The 16,349-nt window shown below is 41.6% G+C and overlaps 1 protein-coding gene across 1 annotated transcript in view; it reads right to left on the bottom strand.

The window, feature by feature from the left end:
• The window catches only part of crtac1b (cartilage acidic protein 1b), an 81,067-nt gene extending 65,516 nt beyond the window's left edge, over positions 1 to 15,551 (bottom strand). The window contains exons 1-4 of the mRNA XM_067422394.1: positions 15,466 to 15,551; positions 10,030 to 10,229; positions 8,418 to 8,614; positions 8,190 to 8,326 (exon numbers count right to left, since the gene is read on the bottom strand). Coding sequence (XP_067278495.1) covers positions 8,190 to 8,326; positions 8,418 to 8,614; positions 10,030 to 10,229; positions 15,466 to 15,510 — 579 coding nt within the window. The 5' untranslated portion in view covers positions 15,511 to 15,551. The remainder of the gene's footprint in view (positions 1 to 8,189; positions 8,327 to 8,417; positions 8,615 to 10,029; positions 10,230 to 15,465) is intronic.
• Between the last annotated feature and the right edge of the window lie 798 nt (positions 15,552 to 16,349).

Raw genomic sequence — 16,349 nt, forward strand, 5'->3', positions numbered from 1 at the left:
AGTTCCGGGGGTCCCGAGTCCGGGAATCCCGAGTCCAGACATGGCCTGGAGGGCCGTAATGGGAGGGTTTGTGGTGGCAGTCCTGCATGCTTGGGAAAAGCACAGGGTGTCATCCACCACTCCGGTGGTCCCAGTTCCGGTGGATCGTGCTCCGGTGGTCCCTGTGCCGGTGGATCGTGCTCCGGTGGTCCCTGTGCCGGTGGATCGTGCTCCGATGGTCCCTTTGCCGGTGGATCGTGCTCCGGTGGTCCCTTTGCCGGTGGATCGTGCTCCGGTGGTCCCTTTGCCGGTGGATCGTGCTCCGGTGGTCCCTGTGCCGGTGGATCGTGCTCCGGTGGTCCCTGTGCCGGTGGATCGTGTTCCGGTGGTCCCTGTGCCGGTGGATCGTGTTCCGGTGGTCCCTGTGCCGGTGGATCGTGTTCCGGTGGTCCCTGTGCCGGTGGATCGTGTTCCGGTGATCCCTGTGCCGGTGGACTCCGTTCCGGTGGTCCCGAGTCCGGAAACGGCCTGGAGGGCTGTGATGGGATGCTTTGTGGAGGCAGTCCTGCATGCGTGGAAGGAGCACAGGGCTTTATCCGAAGCCCCGGAGGCAGTTCCGGTGGTCCCAGTTCCGGTGGATCGTGTGCCGGTGGTCTCAGTTCCGGCGGATCGTGTTCCGGTGGTCCCTGTGCCGGTGGATCGTGTTCCGGTGGTCCCTGTGCCGGTGGATCGTGTTCCGGTGGTCCCTGTGCCGGTGGATCGTGTTCCGGTGGTCCCAGTTCCGGCAGATCATGTTCCGGTGGTCCCAATGCCAGCAGATCGTATTCCGATGGTCCCAGTGCCGGTGGATACTGCTGGACTGGAGAAGTTTCCCCAACGCCCTGCCTGCGCCGCTGAGGCGCCCTGCTCTCCCTGCGCCGCTGAGGCGCCCTGCTCTCCCTGCGCCGCTGAGGCGCCCTGCTCTCCGTGCGCCGCTGAGGCGCCCTGCTCTCCGTGCGCCGCTGAGGCGCCCTGCTCTCCGTGCGCCGCTGAGGCGCCCTGCTCTCCGTGCGCCGCTGAGGCGTCCTGCTCTCCGTGCGCCGCTGAGGCGTCCTGCTCTCCGTGCGCCGCTGAGGCGTCCTGCTCTCCGTGCGCCGCTGAGGCGTCCTGCTCTCCGTGCGCCGCTGAGGCGTCCTGCTCTCCGTGCGCCGCTGAGGCGTCCTGCTCTCACCGCGCCACTAAAGCGTCCTGCTCTCACCGCGCCTCCCTGGCGCCCCCTGCACTCACCGCGCCTCTCTGGCGCCCTGCTCTCACCGCGCCTCCCTGGCGCCCTGCTCTACCCGCACTGCCCTGGCTGCCTGAACTCTATGGGCCGCCCCGGCCGCTTGAACTTGGTGGGCCTCCCGAACTCGGTGGGCCGCCCTGGCCATTCGAACTTTGTGGGCCACCATGGCCTCCTGAACTTTTTGTTTTCCTCGTTCCTCCCTTGTTTACCCCTCCCTTGTCTGTACCTTCTTTGTCTGTCCCTCCCGTGCCCCCCTGGTCTGTCCCTCCCGTGCCCCCCTGGTCTGTCCCTCCCGTGCCCCCCTGGTCTGTCCCTCCCGTGCCCCCCTGGTCTGTCCCTCCCGTGCCTCCCTGGTCTGTCCCTCCCGTGCCTCCCTGGTCTGTCCCTCCCGTGCCTCCCTGGTCTGTCCCTCCCGTCCCTCCCTGGTCTGTCCCTCCCGGGGCTGTCCCTCCCGTCCCTCCCTGGGCTGTCCCTCCCGTCCCTCCCTGGGCTGTCCCTCCCGTCCCTCCCTGGTCTGTCCCTCCCGTCCCTCCCTGGTCTGTCCCTCCCGTCCCGCCCGGGTCTGTCCCTCCCGTCCCTAGTGGAGCGTCTGGTAGCCGCTCCTTAAGGAGGGGGTAATGTCACATGCCTGTCCTGTCTTGTGTGCACTTGTGGGTTTTGTTATGTTGAGCATGTGCTCGTGTCCCTGTCAGTTCCCTCCCCCTTGTTATCTGATTATTGGTTAATTTGCCCCACCTGTTCTCCCTCATTATCTGCCTTGTTTGTTCCCTTTATAATCTCCTGGTGTTTGTCAGTCTGGGTTGGATCCTTGTGTAATGTCTGCGTCTTCCGTCCTCCCCGTGATTCTGTTGGTTTGTTTAAGTTTGTATTTATATTATTCTATTATGTGTTTTTCCCCCTCGTGGGTTGTTGTTTTGAGTTTATGTTTTGTTTTTGCTAATAAATTATCATTCTCCTGCACATGAGTCCTCGCACCCTTTTCCTTTGTATGTAACGTGACAGAATGTTTATACACATGTAATACCTCTATTTTGTCTAATTATGGTATGTGGAATTCATTTCTGCTATTGATATGACCATATTGGGTGATTTTGACCTTAAAGGGGGGGGGGGGGTGAAACACTCAGTTTCAGTCAATCTCATGTCAGTCTTGAGTACCTATAGAGTAGTATTGCATCCTTCATATCTCCGAAAAGTCTTTAGTTTTATTATATTTATAAAAGAAATATGGGCTGTACCGAGTCTTTCTGGAAAAAAACAAGCTCCTGGAGGCGTATCGTGTGGGCGGAGTTAAAGAATGACGAGTGCGGACAAAGCGGTGATGTCCTCAAGCGTGGAGAAGCCAATGGCTATCGATCTCAGCTAATAGATATGATCCAGAATCAGATTCGGAGGCTGAAATAAATTGAACAGGAGAAACATTAACAGCAGGATATGTGTGTGTTTCCTCGCAGTTTGATTCGGTTTATGGACTATTGTAAGGGGTTAAACCTTAGCAGTAGCAAGCAAAACAGTTTTGCACATCATACTAGTGTAACGTTATACATAGAACAGCAATGAAGTCCATTAGCACATTTGAATGACGAAGCACGTGATCGTGTCGTTTACTGATGTTTACTCACGCGACGATAGCCAACAGCACAGACATTTGAAGCAGTTTTACTCACCGGCTGCTTCCAAAGCAGGACCGAGCCTTTATCGCTGGGACCGCTCCGTCAAAAACACAGTTCTTTGGTATGATTTGGTGAAGTCCTGTGACAGCAGTGACTGTAGAGATCCACTTTGCGACGCAGTGTTTGGAGTGTTTATGGGCGTGCATTTCCTCTCTCGCTCTAGTCATGCACGCGCGCGCTCACCCTACCGGGAGAAGAGCCCGTACAGCCCATACAAGGACCTTCTGCTCTGTCGACGTCAAGCCGAGCCATACTCGAAATACGAGCCATACTCGTATTTTTGACACAGAAATACTCCATCAAACGTCCAACATTAGTTTTGAAACTTTGTCTATGTTTAGGATGGGAATCCAAGTCTTTAACAGTGTAAAAAGCTCAGTATGCATGAAACAGCACCCCCCCCCCCCCCCCCCCCCCTTAAAATGGCATGGTCATAGTCATTTTCCTATTCTGAAGAATCTCAAAAGACATGTACATGCGAACTAACTAAATTTATAGTCTGCCCTTATACTGTGTATTGTGTATACAATACTAGACAGAGTTCACAAAAAATAAGAGGACAAGATTTAACTTTTCTTGTATTTTACCAGGAGTATCAAAAGATACTTCTCACTTCATCTCACTATTGAGCATCACACCAGTTGATCAACAGTGAGCATGCTATCATCTTGATGCGTCACTGTCAAAGACAGTGATTAAAGGACATATTCTGACTGGAGATGACTGTATGAGCAACGTGGGGACTAAACATGCTGCTATGGCTTCTGACCCAGTGCAATACTTAGCCAACTTTGAAGAGGTAGACACCTTGACAGAGCAAGATGCAGCTAAGACATTTGATGATTTCAGGATAGAAATCTACACCAGTGGAAGTTCTGGAATTGATGCTCTCCCTTCCACAAGTAGTGGGATCAGAGGCCACATCCAACGAGGGGCTTTTCTGGTTCATACGACATGCCACTTGCTTGCAACTTTGGCACACCCCTGCCATCAAAATGTCTGAAGCCCATACCACCAAGTCTGCTCACATTGTAAGTGTGCAGGCAAGTGTGACAATCGCCGATGTGGCTGTTGTGCTGCTGAAGTTTCATGCACCATATTCTGCCATGGAAAAATCATCCTGTAAAAACCCATCCCACTAACATGCATGAACACATACAGTACACTTTGAGAGAAATCAGACTATATGGTGCACTTTTAGTTAATTTGATATGATGTCATTTGTATATTTGTAAAGAAGCAATAGTTTTATTGCTTCTTTAGCTTAGAAATCTAGACACACCCTAGTGGCAGCAAAGCTAATTTGCAGCCAGGGTAGTCTAGCAACTCTTCGTTGAATTGTGAGCTGTAAAAAACTAACTCTGGTCAGGCCAATCACATTGTGTAGAGTCGGTGGGCGGGCTTAATATAATGACAGCAGAGTTGCGGAGGTTCCGCGTGCTACTTGTAAACAAAGAAGCTGTCAAACAGCGGTCTTTCAAATTGGCTTTGGCCGCGACTCTGGAAGACTCAGAGTTAAGCTTCTCTTTGAGAAAAGAACGGTACTGAAATCATTCTTAAGAAAGGAAGATGTGTTCGGAGTTTTGCCGACCGGATACAGCGAAAGTTTAATCTATCAACTAGTTCCACTTCACCTTCTTCGTCGGGCTCTTCTCCCGGTAGGGTGCGCGCGCGCGCGTGACTAGAGCGAGAGAGGAAATGCACGCCCATAAACACTCTCAGCTGCAGATCCAGTCGTCGGTGAACACTTATGACGCGCCGCGCTCCACTTTATTCCTTTGGGTGACATCAAGCGACTTCAACGCTTCAGCACAGCATTCCGGGAAGGCAGCGCTGCATTTGAACCGATTTGAACGAAGAAATGACTGGAAGCTTCACAACATCGCTTCAGTCGCGACGCAAAGTGGATTTCCACGGCCACTGCTGTCACAGGACTTCACCAAATCATACCAAAGAAGTGTGTTTTTGACGGAGCGGTGCCAGCGATAAAGGTTCGGTCCTGCTTTGGAAGCAGCCGGTGAGTAAAACTGCCTCAAGTCTATGCTGTTGGCTATCGTCGCGTGAGTAAACATCAGTAAACAACACGATCACGTGCTTCGTCATTCAGATGCGCTAACGGTTACTCCATTGTTGTTCTATGTATAACGTTACACTAGTCTGACATGCAAAACCGTTTTGCTTGCTACTGCTAAGGTTTAGTCGCATACAATAGTCCATAAACCGAATCATGTCCTCATAAACTGCGAGTAACACACACAAATGTTGACAGGCCACTAAATACAGTACATACCACAGAGACGGACGTCCTGCTGTTGCTGTTTCTCCTGTTCAATTTATTTCAGCCTCCGAATTTTATTCTGGATCATATCTATTTGCTGAGATCGATAGCCATGGGTTTCTCCACGCTTGAGGACGTCACCGCTTTGTGCACATTCGTCATTCTTTAGCTCCGCCCACACGATACACCTCCAGGCGCTCGTTTTTTTCCGGAAAGACTCAGTACAGCCTATATTTCTTTTATAAATATAATAAAACTAAAGACTTTTCGGAGATATGAAGGATGCAATACTACTCTATAGGTACTCAAGATTGACATGAGATTGACTGAAACTGAGTGTTTCACCCCCCCCCCCCCAATATGATTAATTGAAATACATTTCTTACATACAGCTCCTTTAAAAATGTCTGTGTGTGTAATAAGCAGTGTAAACACGTTGTGTACCCGCTTATTAGGTGCATATAACGCGCCCTTTAAATAACTAAAAATACTGGGCTCAAAATAGCAACGCGCCAACAATGCACCTGTCCTGAACACACCTGGTTTTCATACCAGCACACCCGAACAGAAGGGTGCATTTGCTATTTAAACAACTTGGCACTGGACGTAAAAATGAGACATGCGTTAAAACACTTGTGTCGCGCCTAGCGTTGAATTGCGCCAGGTGTGACAGGGCCCATTATCTTTGATGACTGCAATTTACCTTTATTCTACAAGGTGGTAATATCTGATACAAACTGATGAAGTGATGTTTCACTCGTAGTCACCGCAGGCAGAAAACAATAGACAAACTTGAAATGTCTCAGCGATTTACTGTGGAGCAAGTACTAAACGCAGTCAAATATTAGTGTCACTATCACTTGATGGTGGATCTGGTAAAGAAGTTATCAGCGATAAAAAATAAATATTTTGAAGACGTTGAAAATTGTAGTTTTGAGATATGAGGCAAATGCTGAATGTACTGGGAAATGAGCTCTGGTGAGGACAGTATGATGGTATAAAACATCTGCTTAAACTGAACCCTTCAAAGCTCCAACCAAACAAAATACAGATTAACAAAGTTATATTTATTTTATTCTATTATAAATGATACTCTAATATCAGGAGAGTTTTATATTACAGGCAGAGATCCATCTCTGTTAGATATAGGTCCGGGTCGTTAAAGACCCGAATATGTAACAATAATTGGCAAAATATTTATGCATTTAAGGGTTTAAAGGGAGGAGAAATCCACCGTTGTATTATTTGACGCAAATAAATCTGTCACTTGAAACTAGCAAAATTAGGAAGACGGACAGGTTGATTACCATGCCTAATTCACACAAAAAAAGCAAAGAAAAAAAAGTTTTGACTGTAGATTCTGGTTCATTTGTAACAGAGACAAATGTTTTGTGCAGACCACAGTGTGTTTTGTCACCACTTGATGTCCCAGATAAAGAAGATAACCATTACATTATACGTTTTCCAATGACTCTTCCATTAGAAATACATTTAAAAAAAAATATTGATCTAAAATGATCTGTGAGAGTTTGTAGGAAACCATTCAAATTATTCCTTTTTCCAGCTGGTTGGTTTTACTTGAGGAAAATATGTTTGCTGAGGGTGAAGTGGCAAAAGTTTTAAATTAGTGCAAAATTTAGTAGAGGGTCCCTTACGAAACAAAAATATATTGCAATATACTAGAATTTATATTGCAATACATTAGAAAATATATTTCAATGTATCAGAAACTTCCTCATATATTTGAAAATATATAGCAATATATGGATGGACAACCTATTGCTATATATTGATTCATATATTAAAATACATTGATATACAAACAAAACTGAATTATTTCATGTATGTTTATTGAAACAACGCGTTATTTAAGATTAATTAATTATAGACTTTAACGCGTTAATTACGTGACTTTAACGCGTTAATTAATTACGCTAAAAAATTTTTTTTTTTACCACACTTATTTTTGCACCGCGGAACGTTTTTCAATGAATGAGTTTCGACGGACCAATTATACTGGAACACCAACTAGCGTTCACGAGTCACGACAACAACAAACCATGTGAACATGAACGAAGCTATGGAACGAAGAAGCTGATGAGACTGCTTTGCTTGGCCCCGTGGATGGGAAATTTTGTTTTAAAAAACGAAAGGATGGAAGCGTCGACAAGAGCACAGTTGTGAGCAAGCTATACAACAAGGAATTTGCGTATCACCGCAGCACATCGAGCCTCAAATATCACAAAAATGCTTTTGCTAAACTGGCAAACATGCGCTGGTCTGCTGGACTGAAATAAATAAACAATATTTTGTTGATTAAGCTTATGTATTCAGTCATTATTCAATGGTATACTAAAAATACATGTGAAAAATTACTTCTCATTGTTCTCAGGTCAAATATTTATATGCAATTAAAATACGATTAATTAATTACAAAGCCTCTAATTAATTAGATTATTTTTTTTAATCGAGTCCCGGCCCTAATTTCTATATTATATTTTAATCTGTTATATTTTAAAATATATGACAGACAGTGTACATTAGATTATTTCATATTTACCATGTATACAATATATATGATAATTATATACTATGTAATATAAATCAATATATTTAAGACATATGTTCCCATATGAATCTGATTATATTATCCAGTACATTGAGGTATATTATCTCATATAATTTTACATATATATTTACATATATATACAATGACTCTTCCAATATATAATTTCATATATTGTAGGATATATTTCAATATACATAGCAATATATTGAATAGTATAATAATATGTATTTATTCAATATATGAAAACGGCAATAATTGCAGTATTGTCCCATATATTGCAATATATAACTTGCATATATAATATATTATTATATAATATATCATATGATATATTACCATGTAAATTTCACAATATATGGAGACACATTAAATATATTGTCAACTAATATATTGAGAAATATATTTTTGTTGCGTAAGGGGTGTTACCTTTCTGTCCACACATGCGACTGATCGGCCAGCCACACGATTGGAAACGTCTCTGTGTTCGTTTATGTCATCATTTAGGAGATCCTCAAACCGCCCGTTACGAAACTTAAAGAGCTTGTCAGTGTACGTTGCTCTACCTGCATGAAATGACAAGAACAATTACATGAAACTAGCATCCATTTACTTTACCATTACCGTCAGAGAGTCGTTCTTGAAACCGTTTCATACCTGAGAAGGCATTATTAGTGTTAAGGACATAAATTTCCTCCCTGCCATCACCATCTATGTCACATGCTGTCACTCCGATGGCATTGCCGTGTCGATCTCTGAGTGCGTAATATGGAGAACTGCGGTTGTCAACTGCAATGTTAATAAGCCTCTTCTTAAACTTGTCGTACTTTAACACCAGATTTGGCCCATTGTAGCTAAAGAGAAAAAAGTAGAGCATACATATAAGTTAAAACAGAATAACACAGAACATTTAATACTATTAAATATAAATATTTTAAATTAAAATGTAATATTAAATACAGTGTGATTTACTAAAAACAATATAGATTTGTGTGTGTGTGTGTGTGTGTGTGTGTGTGTGTGTGTGTGTGTGTGTGTGTGTGTGTGTGTGTGTGTGTGTGTGTGTGTGTGTGTGTGTGTGTGTGTGTGTGTACACACATTGGCATTTTTGTATTGCTTCGAGCATGACTGTCTTTAGATTTATGTTTTAAAGCAAAAGAAAAAAGCCATTGACATTGAAAAAATAAATGTAATTTAAGATATATTCTCTGAAAACTCAACTCATAAAAACATGCCTTGAAGGATTCTTAATATAACTGTATTGCATTTATTTAGTTTCTTGTTTCCAAAAAGACACATCCATGTTGGTGCATTTCACTGAACTGCAATCCCTCAATTCAACCTCGGCTGTCATTTAATAGAAGGAAAAACGAATTCTAGTTTCCCTAGAGATAAAATTATGTCAGTTGCACTTTGTTTCAGTCTTGAGCTCAACTCAAACTAAACATTGAACTCTCCAATTACATCTATTTTCATCAACACAAATCCACGGAGGTCTAAATCATTTCACAAATGGTTTACAAATAAGCCCAATTAATTGCTTTGACATTTCTGTTTCTCCTAGAAAATATAACTTTCAAGCCAAAAACAGAAGTAATGTTCTTGGCCAGTATTTCTGTTCTGTGTCAATATTCCAAAAATGTAAGTTCACTCAAACAGCACAAAAGGACTAGCCTAGAAATCTAGACGCACCCTAGCGGCAGCAAATCTAATCTGCCGCGAGTGTCGTCTAGCAACTCCCAATACAGTTCTGAGCTGTAAAAACCAAACTCTGGTCAGGCCAATCACATCGTGTATAGAGTCTGTGGGTGGGGCTTAACATAATGATGGCAGAGTTGCTTGCGTGCTACTAGTAAACACAGAAGCTGGTGAACGGCGGTCTTTCGAATCAGATTTGACCGGGACTCTGGAAGACTTGGAGTTAAGCTTTTCTCTGAGAAAAGAACAAGTTTAGCCGACCGCATACGGCGAAAGTTTAATCTATCAACTAGCTCCGCTTCACGTTGCTCTGGTTGGTTGTAGCACTATCCTATCGCGTGCAGAGGGAGTTTGAAAGACAACCGTTTATCCCGCCCCTCGGATTGAGCCCTGTCAATGGTGAGTTTCCAGACCAAACCTCTTGATGTGGGTCTGGCTTGTCAGGCTACAAAAGGACCATATAACTTCTTGACAGTGATCAAATGGTTTATCTGAAGAAACATAATAGCATGGACTCTGAAAACAATGCATGTGTTCGGAAATCCAATCATGAGAGGCCCAGAACACTCACCCTGAGACAAACATCTCCAGATCTCCGTCTCCATCCACGTCAGTGACAGCCACGCCGTAGTTGAGCTGTGTGGGGTTATTCTCATAGTCCGGAGGGAAAACACTCTGAGTTACTGAGGCAAACATAGGTTCAGTCCGCTGACCCCAGGACAGTCCAGACACACCCACAGTGAGTAGTAATATCCACACCAACATTGTCATCTGTGAAATTCAAGTTTTATAAAGAATAAATCACTCTTTAGACTAAAATTATGACAAGATCACCATCATAAAAATGATCTTTGAAAAACCTCTTTGAGGATGTGACACACTCAAGAGAGAGGGAACTGAGGCACACAGTCGAGATATTCCACTTTCGTTGAGTTTTAGGAGACTGAATTGCTTTCTACAGTGTAAAGAGGCAATTACCTTCCCAGCATTACACTCACAGGACATAGACATAAATACAGAGACTGCAGACATGTGACAGGTCAGAATGGACCAAATTAAGATCTGAGAGTCGAAGCCATTTCACTGCACATGAGACAGACATTTAGGATGGCAAAATCCATATGTTACAAAGAGCATAAGGACGGGATCTTTCTATCTCCGAGGAGGCAAGGGAGGCAGTGCCTGCTCAAAAAACAATTACAAAAGTAAAACAATGCAAACATTACAAAATGTGACATTAAAAAAAGTATATAAATCTTAAAAAAAAATTAAAGTAGCACTGTCCAACAGTTTCACCAGCAGGTAAATTTACAGTGGAAGTCCGCGTCTCTGCCTCCCCTGAGTCCATTGAGTTTTAACGGATCCCCTAAAGCATGCGGTGGGTTTGAGGTAATTGAGAACGAATGGGAGAAAGTGACTGGATATGATTGGTTTGTGCTATAATTTCCGCCTCTTGTTTCCGTGCACGTTCATGAATCGGTCTGAATTAACAAAAGGATGCTGTCATTAATTCACTGCTTTATGTCACATCAAAATCAAACTTAAAATGGTCTGAAAACATAACTGGGTTTTTTTAGACAGCAATTATCTTGGTGAAATATACATCTGCATGCCTGTGACCAGAGTTTACTGAGCTTTGATGACTGATGATGCAAAATAATTTTGTAAATAAGTTGACCATTAAAAAGAACAGCTGAACATCAGGTCACAAATAAAATATATTGTTTAAACTGTTACTGCCTGATTTTTTCTAGGCTTGGTTGTGTTTATGGGGCGCAGTATAACATGTCTTGATACTTCTTTTTTTTTTCACGCCGTATTTTTCTTATATTTGACCTTCATTCCACACCACTGCCCTTTAAACGGCTCGTTTGCTTCCTGCTTCTATGAAGCCCATCCCTCCGAAAAACACAATGGTCTTAGAATGGCTAGATGGCCAAATGTAGTTTCATGTATTTTTACATTACAGGCAGAAGTCACATCTGCGGTGACTAGCAAGGGTTCATGATGTCACCAACCCAGGAAGAAGCTTGTTGTAGTCCAAACCGGACGTTTTTTTAGGCAATAAACTGCCATAAATTTAAAAGACAGTATCTCCGTTTGCATTGAACTTTCAGCGCTGTAACTTTGCAGATACTGTTTAGGCTCAAGCAGCAACATTACGCACTAACTAAAGTTAAAAAAGTGAAATTGCATGCAACCACCCCTTTAACTAGTTTGCCATTTTAAAGGCTGCCTAATTTTTTTGGGGGGGTCTCATCCCGATTTACATGCATCAACAGATTTACATGCATCAAATGTCAAAAAACGGTTTTGTTTTTTCATAATATACACTGCACATCACCACATTTTTCTGTGATTCTCAAACAACTCCATGGATGAATCGGCCTCTTTAAATCCCTCCTTTCTCCCAGCCTACTCTGCTCTGATTGGCCAGAAGGCCCAGTCTGGTGTGATTGGTCTACTGCTTACAGCACTTGTCGGAAGCTAAACGGCTTCGGTGGCTTTCCTAAAGCTCAGCGGTTGTATGCACAGTATAGATTTTACTATATCAATCCAAGTACGAGTGTGATGATGAAACATTGGAAGAACTAGTTATTCAACCACAACCTCATCACAAGACCAACTTTGAGCAGGACATTTCTCAGTGATACGCCACTTATTTTGAGGTACATTATGAGATGTTGTAACTGTAATTCCTCACCATCAGCATTAACAAGTGTATGTCCATCAACAAACTGATATGTATATTCAAATTTATTGCAGTGCACATGTGGGAATTGTACTAATTGTATCAATCACGGTGCATACAGCAGCCTAGCACTAATGTGAATGACTGATGTAATTCAAACGCTTGTATGACAAATCTTGCTCCTTCCTTTATCTTTACTCAAAGTAGTAAGAAAGACAGACAATCTGTATTAATCGACACAGTTTTAGGTAATAGTGGCCCACAGCTGCTTAGCAAAAGTATTTCAGCAAGACAGTAATAACGTGCTAGCCGGTTAGCCCTACACTATAAAACATAAAACTGTACATTTTGAACACCTGGTAGAAGATAAATCACCAATAATTAATCATACTTACAGGGTGTGATTCTGAGGAGCAAACTGGTCCAAATTAACTAGGCACGGGCCCATCTTTCAAGAGCAAGCGCTTTGTGAATCCCGCATGAACTCTTAGATTTGAGAAGCAGTCGTCAGTAAAATGACTTGTTTGAGGGCTGGTCAAGTTGTTTGCGGGCGGACAACGTAGGCGGGCATTATGCAAATTTATTTTCTAGTGACGTAGAACTGTAAAACAGTGGAATTTGAATTACAAACGACTCATTTAGGTCGATTCTTTCTTTTGGAAGACAATATCTTTATTTATCGTGCACTTTCAACTATGCAGAACATTTACATTCCCAGACAGCTATTTTACGCTGAATTTTGGGGAATATTTGAAAAACCATAATAGGGGCATTTAAAAAATAGAATATTAATTGCATTGTTAATGTAAAAATACAAAATAAAATGTATTGTATATTTATCTCTTTGAATAATGCAAATCCCATGTGCGCACATTAATAAGTCCACCCAAAAGTGAAAAATCTGTCAATTTACAAACCTTCATGTCTTTTTAAGACATGTCTTGTTTGTTTGTTGGTTGGTTGGTTTTTTCTCCCCATCACTGTAAAAAAAAATTGTCTCCAATTGTACATTTTCTAGTGACTGATCACATCTGAATTTTTCAGTTGCCGAATTGAAATTGTGTGAATTGATGCAATTAAATTCACAGAAATTAAGTTCGGCCAACTGAAAAAAATCAGATGTGATCAGTCACTTGAAAATTTTCAATTGGAGATCTGATTTTTTTTATTTTAATTTTTACAGTGCAGTGGAACACAGAAGAAGTTATTTACAGAATATTTAAGCTGATTTTATCCATACAATGAAAGTGGTAAACAGGCAACATTTTCAAGGTGAGATTTTCAGTGAATATCGACTTGAATATGAGAGTTTTCACAATGAGCTATCATATGGAAACACTAAGGCACTTCCAGCTTACGAAGTTTTAGAATATATAAAACAAGCTGTATGGGCTTTTATGGGGGCTTTTGGTGTTTTTTAGTACTTGGCAGTCCAGGTCTTCACCCGATTTCATTGTAAGAGAACAGCTCGAACATTCTACTAAAGATCTCTTTTAGTACTGTATAGAAAATCCGTCATACAGGTTTAAATGACATGAGTGTAAGTAAAAAAAAAAAAAAAAAATACAATAATGTAAATTATATGCTGTAAGAAAAATATCCATAGAACAGTGCTACCAAGACATTATTCACATTAATTCACAGTCTTTTCATTTAACCCTAAAACACAGCACTAATAATATTTCGAAACACGAGATCAATATGGAATGTCCATTCAGATTAACACGCTATTGGGGCCTAATTACTTCTCTTAGCGTATCGGGGAAGACAAAATCTGGTCCATACAACGGCATATGTGCAGTGTATGGCAGAAATAACATGCTCAAGCTGGCAAGAAACACAAGAGGAGAGAGATGAGTGTATGTGTTTGCAGTAACGATTTAAAAAAAAAAAAAATTATAATACAAAAATTATGCATGCCCCAACTCCATTAATCAACCCATTGAACTCTAACATCAAAGCCATGTAATTAATTTAGATTAAGGTAGTCTTAATATACGCTCCTCTGTTTGACATGAAAGTGTAATCAAAGCACCCAAATAAGTATTGTATTAGTCATATTTCTGGACCAAAGGTTTGAGCACAGTGATAATTTGAGTGTTGATGACAGAATGTCAGACTGATTAAAGGCCTTAGCAGAGGTTGTCACTTTGTTCTTTCCTGTCCTGTATCACTAGCATTATTTACCCCTTTCATATGAATATCTCTGTGTAAAACAGCCAGGGCAGAAACAGTGAAAGCTGAGTAAACATGTCATTTTATAGTCATTTATTTGTTTAGTGTTTATAGCTTTAACACTCCGAATGGCTGGATAAGGGCAGTGGAACACCGGTGCTCTGGGTGTACCGTATGTATTGTCATCTGTCATCGTAATGTGATGATGTAAAAGCTTCTCGGATGAAGTGAGAGCTGGATGTGGTCCAAGCTAAAAAAGTCTTCACATCTACGGGGTCATAAATCCAAACATAGAGGAACCACAAGAAGAGGTGAATCTGTCCTTGCACCAGCTCTGTATCTCGAGGAGGCAATTTGACTAGAAATGATGCCATCAGCTCCATCTCACTGCAGTTACCACACAACACTGTTACTGCGGTCAGAGATGTTAGATGATATGCATTATGATCTTTATGAAAATCCTCCATTTTAGTAATCTGTCTGTATTATTAAAATAATACAACAGAAAAATCACAATGTGGAACCATAAACTCTCTTTGCTTTGTTTTGCCCGTGACCTTCATCTCGTAAATAATATTTACTCTCCTCTTGAGTGTGTATTCATGCATTTCTGGACTCTGATCGGACTGCGACAAACAGCAGCACAATCAGTCCCTCAAGCATCTTTCATTTAACGACAAGACACTGCTTTAAAGTAAACTTAGAGAAAATACAGATTCTCCTCCCTTAAAGGTCTAAATGAAGGTGATGGATGTGCCCTTAACTTGAATAAATAAAGTTTTAAGATATGCTTTTGTAAAACAATGAATAATTAAATACATCTGAAAATAAGTAAACAATAATTGTTATTCTTATTATCAAAGCAAAAATAAGGTTCACAAACAAATTAAAACCATTTATATTTGTTTAAAAAGTCTTTCAAATCCGATGAGCAGAACAAGTGCAGATATCAGTAAATAATGCAAAATATGCAAAACGCAAATCGAGCTGAAGATTAGGATCTCCCGCACCTTTATCCATACATCACATCTCATCTGATCGGCTGAGAACATTTAATTAGATGCGCATTAAAAGATCTGACCAAAGGAGCCGCTTTTAACTTCAAGACGCTGCGGCAGACATGAGAGCACCGGTACTTACATGAATGAAAGTCCAGCGCAGCTCATAAATGACTTCCCTCCTCATAGATTAAGAGATTCCCTGTGGACCGTGAGTATGTGTCTTAGTGAATTTACACAACTTCCCAAGAATTTGCTTTATGAAATCAGTTGTGAAGATTCTATCCAATCGCGAGCCCCTGCGGTGAATATTTAAAAGAGGCAGCCAATGACTGCGCTGGAGGGCGGGGCTATGCGTGCGGGATGACGCTTACCTGAGGCTTCCTAGTTAATAATTCAAAAGCACGGGTCTGACAAACATAGAAAAGGAATTTGACACGATTTTGAATACGTTTAATATTTAAATTTATTCTCTTTGAATAACTATGTCACTTAAATAATATTTACTTTGAGAAATAAGCCATCTTGCATTGTGTGCGTTCTAGCATATTTAAATGATTATGGGGGGGGGAGCCATTTTCTTAATTAAAGTACTGATTTCCAGTCTTATGATCATATAACCATTTTATGAGAACATTTCATGGATCCATGCCATTTATAGTAAAGTGACGGCTCATCTGCTGTCTTGGGAAGTTGGCAAAAGTCCACCTTCTAAATCTCTTTTTTTTTTAATGCTCATCAGTATAACCTTTTACAGCAGGGTAAAAAGAGATAAATATAGCTAAATACGTCTTTAAGTGGGGTTAAATCAAAATGAATCAAATCTTCCTTGGTCTTTTGCAATCAAATAATTTTTACAATAAAAAAAATACTGCACCCTATCAAAACTAAATACACTTCATTGCAAAGCAGATCGAGTACATTTACCCTGCGAAGGGCCAATAAGCACTAGCTGACTAGTATCCCTCATACAGCTTAAAGGTAGTGTACGGTAAGAATTATCTAAAACACTTTTGTCCAAATTTG

Source organism: Pseudorasbora parva, chromosome 17 (genome assembly GCF_024679245.1).
Source record: "Pseudorasbora parva isolate DD20220531a chromosome 17, ASM2467924v1, whole genome shotgun sequence".
NCBI classification, from domain to species: domain Eukaryota; kingdom Metazoa; phylum Chordata; class Actinopteri; order Cypriniformes; family Gobionidae; genus Pseudorasbora; species Pseudorasbora parva.